Source organism: Rhipicephalus microplus, unplaced genomic scaffold (assembly GCF_043290135.1).
Source record: "Rhipicephalus microplus isolate Deutch F79 unplaced genomic scaffold, USDA_Rmic scaffold_12, whole genome shotgun sequence".
NCBI classification, from domain to species: domain Eukaryota; kingdom Metazoa; phylum Arthropoda; class Arachnida; order Ixodida; family Ixodidae; genus Rhipicephalus; species Rhipicephalus microplus.
In genome coordinates, this window is record NW_027464585.1 from 23,377,756 (window position 1) to 23,391,679 (window position 13,924).

Sequence of the window (13,924 nt, forward strand, 5' to 3'; positions counted from 1 at the left end):
CCCCACTTTAATAAATACAGATGCTGACAAAAAAATGACGTTTTTATTGTTTGTTTCTCTTGGCTTCTATTTAGAGCAGAGTTGCCAGTTGTGATTATGATAAGCGAATTCGGGATTATTTTTCTTTTGCCTGGTTGTTCGTAAAATATCCCTTGTCCCTTGTGTTTCCTCGGGCTCTGTTTTCTAGGAAATGTAATTTTTTAGTGATCACCGTGTTGACTTATAACATGTTTGTTGATTACTTTGAGTAGTCTGGTGAAGCCAAATGAAGGTTGGGAAAACTAATAAGCTTTGTTATCATGTACTAAACTGAATGCAGAGAACCCTGCAGACCATTTTAAAAAGACGCCAATGGTTTATTTGCGGTTGTGGGAAAGTGCCAAAAAGTTCAAACAATCAAGTCAAGTGTCCATAAAAGGGATTCACCAGAAAAAGAGCCTCTTCCTTGCTCCAGAAGGCGGAAAAACTTGCCAATGCACATCTACACACAAGCACGATCGCAGATGACCAAGTCCGCCTGTATTTCAGCCAGCGTTTGGCCATATAATTGTAGCTTGTAGCATTGTTACGGCTTGCGCTAAATCTATTGATTGATATGTGGGGGTTTTCGTCCCAAACCCACGATATGATTATGAGAGAGGCGGTAGTGGAGGGATCTGGAAATTTCGACCACCAGAGGTTCTTTAACATGCACCCAAATCTGAGCATACGAACCTACAGCATTTCCACCTCGTGGAGGTGCTGACACCCCCCTGTAAAGTTGTTTACGCCGCATGGCGCACATGTCTCGCACAAAAGCCGCATTTCGAGTTACAACTACCGGGTGGTAGGTGGCGTTGATTACCACTGTCATCATCATAATGGTTGTGACAGTGGTAGCGCCGGTAGCGACCCCTTGTGGAAAGCAAGTCGTGGGGGCGGGCGAGAGTTGAGCGAGTCTCTTCTGCGCATAGCGGTTGCCGCAAACGGTTGTCTCTAGCATGGGTCCTCGGCGCAGGGCACCGCGGGCCTGCGCGTCGGGGGCCCTCGTGGTAAGTCAAGCGTTGGCGACGCCGCCTTGGGTGGGTGTGTTATTGTGTGTTTGTCATGTGTGTTTGTCATGTTATTGTGCAATGATGTCCTAGCTTATTACATAACGAGTTATGTAGCGATTCGGCGGTTGATATTGCCGTTATAAATTAGTTAAATAAATGTATGTATGTTGTTTGGTTTGTCTGCTGTGTCCGTTCACTTCAAGAGCGTGGCGTGGTGATCGCTTGCCATACCGAGACCCCCACAACCTCCATCGGAAATGCAGCCGCTGCAGCCGGGATTCAATCCCGCGACCTACGGGTCAGCAGCCGAGTACCTTAGCCACTAGACCACCGCGGCGAGGCGGTGCTGTGCTAAATACACATTTGATAACGATTGTGGGGGCAGCACTTTATCAGAGTGAATGTTCACTTGCGCTCGTTCAGAGCCCTGAAAGACAATCTCGTCATCATCCAGCTCCCGAGCAACCTTGAATTTAATTCCCAAGCAACCTTGAAAACTCCCCAGCAACCTTGAATTGAGGTTGACCACTTTTAATTTGACGAATAATTGTGGCTTTTTCTCCCCATTGTCAGTGTCTTACACCATGTTTGGTATCTCTGCCTTCGTGCTGCGATTTTTTTTTGGTGCACCACCATGCTAAAGTGCGTTACCAACTTGCCCAGCAGTCTGTACTTCTCAGTGTTTTGAGTTACCGCATTTCTTAATTACTAAAGACAGCGCCGATGGAACACAAGTAACGTCAAAGCCATTGGCATAAATCAGGCTACTAGACTGCTGAAACAACTGACAAGCAAACACTCATATGCCAAAAGCGAATGATATCACACTAGTTCGTGCTGCAATGCCCGTGGTTCTGTCCTTTTATTGCCTGTACACACAGGCATTTCAAACGTCACACTGAGCATACTCCAAGTGTGGCTTCACCTGGCTATAATAGACTTTTAATGAACATTTGACCAACTCGGCTAGCTAAAGCTGAAAAACAGCCATTGCGCGTAGCCAAAACGTATAGTCTTCGAGATAAGCAGCTTATACATTAGCACAATCTCCAGTCATAGGACGTGCAATTTTTCAGTCCTGGCAAACTAGCGAAAAACATCGCGGACAGCTGGTTATTATGTTCAGCGACATATGTCTAGCAAGCCGGAGTCCGGAACATCGAAACAGCGCACTGTGGGACATCCAAACTTTCGATCATGAGTTTACATCACTTCAGTGAGATGAGTGGCATTGTCGCGAAAGTGTCTGAATAAGCAGGGGTAAGCAAATTTTCATCTTCTGAATATACAGTTGAACATAGATATATCGAACTCCAAGGGGATCGCGAATTAGTTTGATATATAAAAAATTCAATATAAAAAAATAGAAGCCCTGCAAGCTCACCTGTAGCAGATCATCATCTACAATAGGCGCGTTCAAGAATGACAACTGATTCCGCACATACACCGCAACAGAATGATTTATTTTCGTGAAAAAAGTCGCTAACCTTGGCCTGCTTCTTCGTTTTTGAAATGTTGAAGACGCTAGTCTCAATCTTATCAAGACTGTCCACGTGCGACAGCTCGGTTCCCTCCATGTGGCCTATACAACGGCGAATGATGCCAGACGCTGCCCCCACTTCAGCGGCGAAGTACGCGCATGTAGCCAGTGCCTCGTCCAGATGATCCTCCTCGTCACATGAGCTGTCGACCTGGACATTGTAGTCCACTTTCAAGAAGTCGTTCGAACACTTCATGTGTAACTGCTAGCAGGGAGAAGAAAGACAACTTGCTAAACGCATCATCTAGGCCCTCGTCGTTGTCGTCTTCACCGGTTTGCGCAAGTTGAAGCCTGCCTTGTGGAAGCAGTTGATCACTGTGTCTGTCTTAGCAAAGATTTCCGGCCACTCCTTCGTCATCCACTGCTGGGTGTCCTGGCTGCTGACAGCTTCGCTTTCGCCAGAATTGGTTTTGCCAACGATGTTGTATGTTGTAGGTCTGCTTAAATCGGTGAAACCACCTGGTTTTGTCGGTGAAGTTGTCTTCACGAAGTGCAGCAGCAACCCATTTGGCCTTGGCCATCAGCATCGGGCTGTCGACTGGAATGTTCATCGCACACTTTTACTCACCAGGCATAGGCACTCACCTTTCTACATTCCCGCGCACATGACAGGCTCCCGACCTTCTCTGCTTCTTCGCCTTCTTCAACAACGGACTCGAAGTGCTCCGTGGCATCGTGAAGTCATCCATGACGGTTGAACATTTCTTCCCCGCCTCAACATGCTGAATAGCCTTCAAATACGTAGCAAATTCAAGGGTCTTGCACTTCTTGACGCTGGCCGGAGCTGCATGAGAGGTCAACTATTCAAGCGCAACGGCTTTGAAGTTTGCACAGCACACACACAAAGAGAAATGCTGCACATGCGGTGGTACGTAGGCGACGCGACAGCGGAAGCAACAAAGCGCTCACAGGGCAATGGCCACCTGCGAGGGCAACAGCAAAAGGCGCGAGCTGTCGTTGGCTGATAAAAAAAACTCGCAAAACAGCAAAAAAAAAGAAAAAGCGAAAGGAGGAGGACAGCGGCTCCTACATTCGCTTTTGTCTCTGCATACCCATCAGCTCTCCGAGCTGATGGGTATGCAGAGACAAAAAATTCAATGCACGGAGGAAGCATGAGAAAAAAAAAGAGAAAGGAAAAAAAAAAGCCATTTCTGAAGTTGGAGATTGTGCAGTCCGAGCCCTCTCAGCCTTACCTTTTCTGAGCATTTCTGCTTTTCGGGGATGCGTAGCGCTGCGCGGAGGTCGCCAGGTGTAGAGTGCCTCGATGCCCGCTCCTCCGCTGGGCGCGCGCATCGAGGCATTCTAGCCGGGCGCTGCAAGTGACAAAGTGGGCTTTCCAACTCGCACGTGGAGCCGCGGTGCCTCGGAGGTCGCGAAGGGGCATTGGGGGTGCCGAGTGTCGCAGCGCACCTTCCAGCTCGGGCGGCGTTTGATATATTCGAAAGTAGGTAAAAATACCATTCGATATAAACGTGCAAATTTTCATACTTTTACAAAGGACTTTCAAGGGGATAGCTTACGAATTTGATATACGTGGGTTCAATATAACTGTGTTTGAATGTACGGTCAGCAAAATATGTTCTTTCATTCAGAGTAGCGACAATTTTCCCAGTACACTATTGTTATACTGAAGGGGCAACATGTGAACGAAGGAATAGGAGAACGAAGTGGTCCGTCTTGCAAGCAGCTCGGTATCAGTGCGGCTACTCTATGCCATTCATCCTTGAATAAACACGCACCATCGCAACAGTTTTGGTGGCAGGTGCTGGGTAAGATAACGGCACCCCCGAACATTGAGGCGCAATACGCGGAGCTTCGTCGAAGTCGATGACTTGCTGGTCTTCCACCTGCGATGGCGTCTCATGGCCACAAGGACAACCAGCCACCTGCTTCTTGCATTCCGTGGCAGCCCTACACTTAGCCCTCAACCTCCGCCGGACAAGCTGGAGAAGATGTCGACGCACGACTCAGCTCATACGAACATGCGAGTCGGTTCAATGGCTGGGATGCCACACAGCTCAACAATGTGGGATTATTTCAACCACATCCGTACAGTTTGAAAACCATGAAGAAGGCCTGACGACGTGGCAGAAGTTTGTATATGAAATCAAGAAGTGCTTCGCGGATTCGACAGATAAGAAGAAGCGCGCTGAGCAAACTCTTATGCAACGAGCACAAGTCCTCGGGGAAACCTGCATGACGCATATCTAGGAAGTGCTCAAGTTATGCAAGGCACTGGAAACCAAGATGTCAGAAGAGGACAAGGTTGGTAATCTTCTAAAAGGGATGGCAAAGGATGTTTACTGGTTTCTCATAGCAAAACACAGTTCGGAGTCAGCAAGTGACGTCATCAAGCCCTGCCGTACGTTTCAAGTGCTGAAAGCGCAGCGAATTACACGGAAATTTGGCCGCCTGCCTAACATCACTAATGTCGCCAGTGTCGACGTGCATCCAGCTTCATCGGACCTCGCGTCAGTGATTCGGCAAGTAGTGCGCAAAGAGCTTGACCCAACATGAGGCGGCTTCTCGGCCGGCACCCATTGTGCGAGAGCCCTTTCCTCCCTGTGACTTTGGCACGACGACTATCAACGCCGCCTCCCTTAATGCCTACAGCTATACGCCTCGTCCTCGAGGGGCAAGCCCCACGATGCATTCGTACTGCCAGTTGTGTGATGACTATGCAGGCAGACCACCTGCCATTTCTCAGGAGTGAAACAGCCGGGCCATTCATCCTTCTGCTGATGTCAACGCACCCCGTGAACGTCCCATATGCCTTCACTGCGCCATCCGCGGTCATGTCACCCGATTCTGCCCTGATCCCATCGCAAGGCAGCACCGTTTTATGGGCGACCACATACTTTCTACGGGTGCAGAAATCAGCACGTTGACAAGGCACCCTGGCCCTCAGACTCTGACAGCAGGCCAAACCATCGGAAGAATCACCGCAGTGACTCACCGGCGTCTGTTTGGAGCTTGACGCCGCCACTTTTACCCTATTGAAGATCCTCATTTTTTTGACGACATGCCACTTCACCTCCGCCGGGAAACTAGGCGGCGTGACCGATAGGGGCGAGGTCGCCAGTCATCTTCAGCTACATGTCGCCATGGTCTTTTAGTACTTTTGTAACGACGAAAACCTCCACAACTACACCAGAACATTTGGTCTCCAGGCTCGCTGTTATACAACGTGCTCGGCTCAACACGGAAACCAGTGAACAAGACCATAAGCAATGCTATGACAGCCTTTGTTGAAACATGACCTTCCGTCCTGCAGATGAAGTACTACTTTGACGCCTGTTCGTACACCCAGATTGTGTGAAATGTTTCAGTCACACTTTCTCGGACCTTAAGTTGTTTGTGAACAAACTTCTCCGGTCAACTACCTTGCCACGCCCGTGGAGGGTTCCCTGAAACTTCGTTGCCTTGCCTCCGAGATAGTACACATTTCCTGTCAGAAACCCTTTGTTCACCGTACCTTTCCCGCCTAAGTCTTGGCCAGGCCGGCTGCTCAAGTGCGCGGGGAAAATAAGCGTGAGCATTATTTATGCGTTCCTTCTTCCCATCTGTACATACTCATCGTCACCTCTCCGGTTTGGGTAGTGAAGCATATACACAAGACAATAAAGAAGAGTCTTGAAGGTCTTGGACGTCGTCTTACAATATTTAGTTCCATATTTAGCGTTCCCGGAACCGCTCGAGTCAACTCGCCAGCATGGGCAGTAAGAGACTTCGGATCTTTGTACAGTCACAACGGGCGTGCGCCTTGCAGACCAGGTGAGCGCAGTCATACATAAAACTGGATGCAAGTGCGAAAGGACTTTTTCCTAGGATTTCCCCGAACTATGGTCCCTAGAATACAGTATGCTTCTAACCCAGCCTGTTGACTGCTCAAGCATTCACCTCTCTCCATCTCTTCCACTGCTAGCCTCCCTTTATCTGTAAAGGTGCACGCTCGAGTCGGAGCCATAAGAGCGCCTGTCGCACCAACTGTTTCCCTCATTCAGTGTGTCTGTGAGCCAAACGCACTGCACCGCACACTTGATTGATTTCGAAAGTTTAGGCTTTGCCAACTTTCCGTCACATTTTTGCTGTTTCCTTGTGATGGGCTATGAAATTGAAGCTCGATGTCAAAGTCTGCCGAAGAAAATGGGAAACGTGCCACCACCAAGCACTTCAACGCAAAGTTCATGTGATCAGCAGAGAAAAAAGAAAAGAAGGGTAAATTTAAGGGCTTGTTTTTTTTTTTGTTACACAATATTAAGGAGAATATACAGACAATTATGTCAAGTATAGGGGATGTTCTTAGAAGAATTGGATGGTAACATAATTGTGAAAAAATAAAAGTGCACGAAAGGATGACTTACCGTGAGCAGGGACTGAACCTGCAACCTTTGAATAATGAGTCCCATGCTCTACCAACTGAGCTACCATGGCAGCTATCCCCCCGTCCACTTTATGTGGTATGCATGTGCACTTAAACATGGGAGCGCCATTCAGCGCCGCCTGTTGCAATTTCAGCGAATGAGGGACACTCATTTTTTGCCTGCGTATGTCGCGTAGTCAGCTGCCAGCTCCTTATAAGATGACGTGCAACGTGATGATGCCAAAAGGCCGAAAATGAGCGTCCCCCACTTGTTGCAATGGCAACAGGTGGCGCTGACTGACGCTCGCACATTTAAATGCACATACATACCCCATAAAGTGAATGGAGAGGGACAGCCGCCGTGGTAGCTAAGTTGGTAGGGCATCAGGCACATTACTCAAATGTTGTAGGTTCGGCCCCTTACCATATAAACGCGAATATACCGAATAACTGAGATATTTTCAATAAAACAACGAGCTGAAGTCGCCCCTCATTTTATATAGCGGTGTCTAGCCAACAGTGTGCTGCCGTCTGGCAACATGTGGCTTGCATGTGCATGAGAAGCCAGACACTGCCACATCACCGTCCAAATCCAACAGCAGGCTTTTTTTTTATCTGTCTTTTTTGTGTTCGTGATTTGCTTCCAATCTGTTTCGAGCTTTCACTACGCTTGATGTTACGTTTGATTTTTAGTCTTCTTTTTTTTCGTTCATTGAATATCAGTAGCCGTACGAGAAGGCAGTTCTTAGCTGCGTTCACAAAAGTGAACAGCAACATGGCTGCTCAGCTCAGCTTTGGTGTATCAGAAAAAAGCATGGGCTATTGGATAGTGCCGAAAGGGAAGCTGCAGACGTGCGATCCTCGGAAAATGTCGTTTCGTGGGCGTAGTGCGATTCATCGGCAGCTGGAGGATACATTAGCAGACTTTTTGCAAGAAGTTGATGCATGCTAGCTGCTAGTGACTGTGGATATCATTTGCAAGAAAGCCGTGGAACTTGCTCGAGAAGCTAGGCTAACGAGAGAAGAGTTTCGTGCACCAAACTGTTAATTGATTGATATGTGGGGTTTAAGGTTCCAAAACCACCATATGATTATGAGAGATGCTGTAGTAGAGGGCTCCAGAAATTTTGACCACCTAGGGTTCTTAAATGTGAACCCAAATCTCAGCACACGGGTTTTTCATCCAAAAAAAAGCATAAGAGATTGTGTTTTTGAACCGTAGATTTTGTAGACCCTGTAGAACTGTAGAAAATTGAAGGGAACTGTAAGAAAAATCAATGAAATCGCACCGACAAAACGTGCGCGTTTGCATCCACTTCATTTCCTCATAATTTACGACAAATGTTATGGCACGCACCAACACAGACACAAAAGGCAAGATGCGACGAATTCAGCTTGCCAAGTGATATGGTTTGAAAATCGGCACGATAGTGGGATATTCAGTGGCAAAGGATGATGCTCTACCAATGGCTGATATCATCCAATTTATGTCACACAGGAGTTAAGGTCATTTACTGCCACAGATTCATACTTGTACTGCCGGTTTACGATGTTCAAGGGAGAGTCCTTCGTACTTTTGTTTATGATTAGATGATGCAAATTTTTAGTTTTTTTTTTGTTGTTGTTTGCCCTTCTTCATTTTCAAACGTAACACCATGCCAAAGAAAGTGTTCCCGCCCGGTGTTGTCGTTCACGTCAATGAAAAGAGATACATGAACGAGGCCATAATGCTCAAATGAACACGAGTAGTCTGAAACTGTCGGCCAGGTGCACTGCTGCGTCCTCGCAGCATGGTGGTGTTGGATGTCTTTTGTGGTCACCTGACCGATGCTGTGACACGCGCACTCGGCGATGAAAAAACTGACCTCGCCGTGATACCAGGTGGTATGACATCTACCTTCCAGTCGCTCGACGTTGTGCTAAACAATCTGTTCAAGGACCAAGAGCGGCTGGAGTATCAAGAGTGAATGTTCGGCGACAATCCAAAGATGCCGACAGGCCGTCTAGAGAGGCCTCTGCTTGCGACTGTTTGTTGCTCGGTGCTTTCTGCCGGAATTCCTCGCCAGATTCCATGGTGGAAAATGCTTTCAAGAAAAGTTGCATCAGCAACTCGCTGGATGGCACCAAGGACGACGTATTGTGGGAGGCGGCCAGCGACAAACTCTCGTCTTCAGAAGACAGTGGTGTTTCGTCTGATGAATAAAAACAGTTTTGATGGTGGTTGAGGGGAGGTCCGACGATCGGGGTTCAGTGCGCCCAATTCGCAAATAAATGTGTTGCGACAATTTTAGGTAGTTTTTTTCCTTTTTTTATATACCTTTTTTGGTCACCTAAACTAGAGAAGTCGACCTATATTCCGGTTAGTACGGTACTACAAATAACATTCCGTATACTTTTTTGGCAGCGTTGTCTGTCAGACCTTATTAATATTGTTATACAGTCGAACACGGATATATCGAACTCAGAGAAAATCGCAAATTAGTTCGATATATGAAATATTCAATATAATAAAACAGAGGCACCAAGAGCTTACCTGTAGAAGATCATCACCTACAATCCGTGCATTGAAGAATGACATTTAATTCCACACACACGCCGCAACAGAATGATTTATTTGCGTGAAAAAAAAATCCCTAACCTTGGCCTGCTTCTTCGTTTTTGAAATGTTGAAGACTCGCGAAACACGTGGTCTATGCGCTTGTCGACGTCGTCTTCACGGCTTCCGCAAGTTCCGCCGTCTCGAAGCCTGCCTTGCGGAAGCAGTTGACCACTGTGTCCGTCTTCACGTCTCGCCAGGCATTGAAGATTTCCGCAGGAGAAAACTTCCGGTCACTCTTTTGTCATCCCCGGCTGGATGTCCTGGCTGTTGACAGCTTCGCTTTCACCAGAAATGGTTTTGCCAACGATGCTGTAGCTTTGCTTACATCGGTAAAGCCACCCGCTGTTGTCGGTGAAGTTTTTTCACTGAGTACAGCGGCAAACCATTTGGCCTTGGCTATCAGCATCAGGCCATCCACCGGAATGTTCTTCGCTTGCACTTCTAAATACCAGGCAGTGCCTTTTCTACATTCTCGTGGGCAGAAGCAGGGACATGACAGGCTCCTGGCATTTACTGCTCCGCTGCCTTAGCCTTGATATCTGCCTTGTTTTTCAACAAGGTACTCAGAGTGCTCCGTGGTATCCCAAAGTCGTCCGCGTCGGTCGAACATTTCTCGCCCACATCAACATGCTGAACAGCCTTCAACTTCGTCACAAAGTCAAGGGTCTTGCGCTTCTTGATGCTGGCCACAGCTACACGAGAAGTTGACAATTCAAGGAGTCCGCAGCGGCTTTGCACATCATGCATGCAAAAGAGAAATGCTGCACATACGGTGGTACGTAAACGACGCGACAGCTCAAGAGCAACAAAGCGTGAGAGCACGTTGTTTCTTACCTCCATGCATGAGATCAACAAAGCGCTGCGCTCGCGAGGCGATGGCTACCTGCTAGCGCAACAGCAATAAGCGCGAGCTGTGGTTGGCTGATCAAACCTTGCAAAACAGCAACAAAAAATTTCAAAAAGGCAAAAGGAGGAGGACGTCGGCTCCTTCATTCTTACTCTCCGAGCTGACGCATACGCCGAAAAAGCATGAGAGAGACAAAGAGAACCCCCCCAAAAAAGCCGTTCCGCAAGGTGGAGATTGCGCAGTCCGAGCCCTCTTGCCCCTATCTTTTTTCAAGCATTTCTGGTTTTGGCGGAGGTGTGGTGCCGCACTGCTGCGAGTGTCGAAAACGCGTTCCAACTCGAGCACGGAGTCGCAAAAATCGTGGGGGTGGGGGGGGGGGGGCAAGTGCTGAAGTGCACTTTGAAGCTCGCGCGGCGTTTGATATATCCAAAGGCAGGTAAAAATACTGTTCAATACAAACATGCGAATTTCTTTACTTTTACAAAGGTATTTCAAGGGGATAACTTGCGAGTTCAATATACACAAAAATTAGATATATGTGAATTCAATGTAACTGTGTTCGCCTGGTAGGGTAGAATGCATTTTGGTTAAATAGCTAATTAGTAATTATCAACAACTGTTCCGATTTTCACCCAACTCTGCAACCTAAGTGATTTCACCAGATTTGCACATGTCTAGTATCCAGTACTTTGCACGTTTTTCAGACACATCCTTTGAAACACCCTGTACACGCTAGACTTTCTCATGCCATTGACTACAGTTTACGATAAGGTGCACAGTGAAGGTGCACTAGAAAACAGTTACAAAACTGCTGCTACTGCTACAAAGTGAATGCTGTATGGTGCAGTTGTGGTATGGTGTCTTTTATAAATACTTGCACTAGCCGATAGCGCACCACAAGAGCGATTCGAAGGCCAATGAGAGCACTGTAGCCCACCTCAGCGTCCGGCACCCGGAACTTCTTCAGCAGGGCTATGAACTTCTGCTTGATGTTTCTCTGCGAAGCAAAGAGCAGGCTCCCATCAGACAATGGTTGGCAAGACCCCGGAGAATACAGAGTAGGTCCCAAAGGGTTTATTCTTGAGTGTGAAATAATACCACAAGTAAGAAGAACAAATCAAAGCACTTCGTTCTTTCATGTGGAGTCGTTTCCCACTAAAAAATAAAAAATAATCACTATGGATTCACACCAACCAGCCCGCCAATGCAATGTCCCAAAAGTAATGCCAGTGAGCCAACTGATAATACATATGTACATACAATGGGCTTGTCACAACAGATTAAAAGATTCTGAGATAAGGCTACCCCTGCACTCACCAGCTTTAGTTACTGATGTAGCATCATGATATGCACCCTCCAGAACGTCCTTTAGAGCTCCGGTGCTAGGATTTTTTGCTTTGTCAACTTTTTTTCAAATGATGCCTTTTGACGAGATGCTTGACATTTTGACAAACCATTCACCACAGGCTATCTTCATAATAACAAAGATTACATTACGAACTTAAATAGTTTTTCAGGAAAGTCTGTGTCTTGTCGTAGTGGATAACACACACTTGATGAGGGTTTCCCTTTAACAATGCAGAGAGCGCTACTACAATGAGGCTGTTACTTTCACATACGCTTAAGGAATACTGGCGTCGGACAAACCAATCACCGTGATTACTGTGTCTCAGACTGCCTCTAGGAGGATAGCAAAAGAAATGGTGTCACCCTACATACATCGTATTATGACATGATAAACAATAATAATATCTGGGCTTTTGAGTCAGAAAACAACGATATGATGAGAGACACCATAGTAAAAAACTCTGAAAGTTTCGACCATCTGGTGTTCTTTAGCATGCACTGACATCACACAGTACATGGGCCACTGGCGTTTCCTCGCGATCAAAATGCGCCTGCCACAGCGGGGATCGAACCCACCGCTCTGCAGGTTAAGCACCATAACCACCGCAGCAAACCATCGTGACATCGTTACACTCTCAACTAGTTTTTGGGAATTCGCGACAAAAGACTACAGGCCCCTCATGCGGACACAAAGGGTGTTAGACCACAGTAAAGCAGTGTTTGTGTTGTTCCGACATCTTATATTTATGAATGTATGCACCTTCTATCAATCAGTAAGGCCCCATTCACACTGCCATTAAAATCCACATCACACCGCCACAGAGCCAAAAAAATCTACTGCAGATGTGACGGAAATGCATTGGATCAGGTGACAGCAGTTCGGGCAACAACAGCAGTGCATTTTCACAACATTAGCAGACCCTTTTTGCCAAAAGCCCCCCCCCCCCCTTCCCTCAAAACACACAGTAATATTTTTTGTTAGGGTTCGATGTCCCAAAATCACCATTTGATAGTGAGAGGCAGCATAACGGTGGAGGGCTCCGGAAATTTCAATCACCTGAGGTTCTTTAGAGTATATGAGCATTCTCGCCTCTATCAAAAATGCGGCCGGGATTCAATCTCACAACCTGCAGGTCAGCTGATGAGCACTGTAAGCTCTAGAACACTGTAGTGAGTTATCATCAAAACACACGAAAACACACAAATCGATAATATCCTCACATAGACGATATTGGGAATCAAATTGATACTCAACTTCTTTCTTTCTTCCATCAGTAACAATGCCCACATTGGGGAAATATTCTAATGCTTCGAATATTCAAACAAATAATGCAGTATTCGCGTATTCGATTTTGATTCAAATAGAATTTCAATTATTGAAAATTTTGAATTATTAGAAATGGACAAAATGATGCATATTACTCCACATATAACATCCTGTAAAGGTGGTTTCACTGCAGTAAAAAAAGTGCTAAGCAGTGAAAGCACCTACCAAGTATATATTATCATCGTCAACCTGACTACACCCACTGCAGGACAAAGGCCTCTCCCATGATCCGCTGAGCAACCCCGTCTTGTGCTTTCCGTTGCCATGTTATACCTGCGAACTTTTTAGTCTCATCGGCCCACCAAACTTACTGTCTCCCCTTCGTGCGTTTGCGTTCTCTGGGAATCCAGTCAGTTACTCTTAATGAGCAGCGGTTATCCTATGCTATATGCCCGGCCTATGTCCATTTCCTCTTATTGATTTCAACTATGATATCCTTAACTCCAATTTGTTCCCCGATTCACTCTGCTCCCTTCTTGTCTCTTAATATTACACCTGCCATTTTCGTTTCCATTGCTCGCTGTGTCGTCCTCAATTCAAGCTGAAACTTTTCTGTAAGCCTCCAGATTTCTGCTTCGTAGGAAAGTACTGGCATTATGCAGCTGTTATATACCTTCCTCTTGAAGGTCAATGGCAGATTACCATTCATGATTTGAGAAAACTTGCCAAATAGGCTCAATCCCATTCTTATGCTTCTAGTTATTTCACTCTCATGGTTCGGCTTGCGGTTACTGCCTGTCCTAAGCAGACATATCCCTTTACAACTTCCAGCATTACTTCACCTATTGCAAAGTGCTGTTTACTGTCAAAACAGTTGCACATTATTTTAGTTTTGTGCATATCAATTCTCAGACCTATTTTAGTGCT

The 13,924-nt window shown here is 46.5% G+C and overlaps 1 protein-coding gene across 3 annotated transcripts in view; it reads right to left on the reverse strand.

Moving 5' to 3' along the window:
* Positions 1-13,924, reverse strand: part of KrT95D (phosphofurin acidic cluster sorting protein KrT95D) — a 296,804-nt gene that overhangs the window by 150,949 nt on the left and 131,931 nt on the right. For 2 of the 3 annotated variants that reach the window (XM_037418020.2, XM_037418021.2), the window contains one exon: positions 11,321-11,380. The exons of the other annotated variant lie outside the window; for it this stretch is intronic. In XM_037418020.2, the coding sequence (XP_037273917.2) occupies positions 11,321-11,380 (60 nt within the window). The remainder of the gene's footprint in view (positions 1-11,320; positions 11,381-13,924) is intronic. 3 annotated transcript variants of the gene reach the window in all.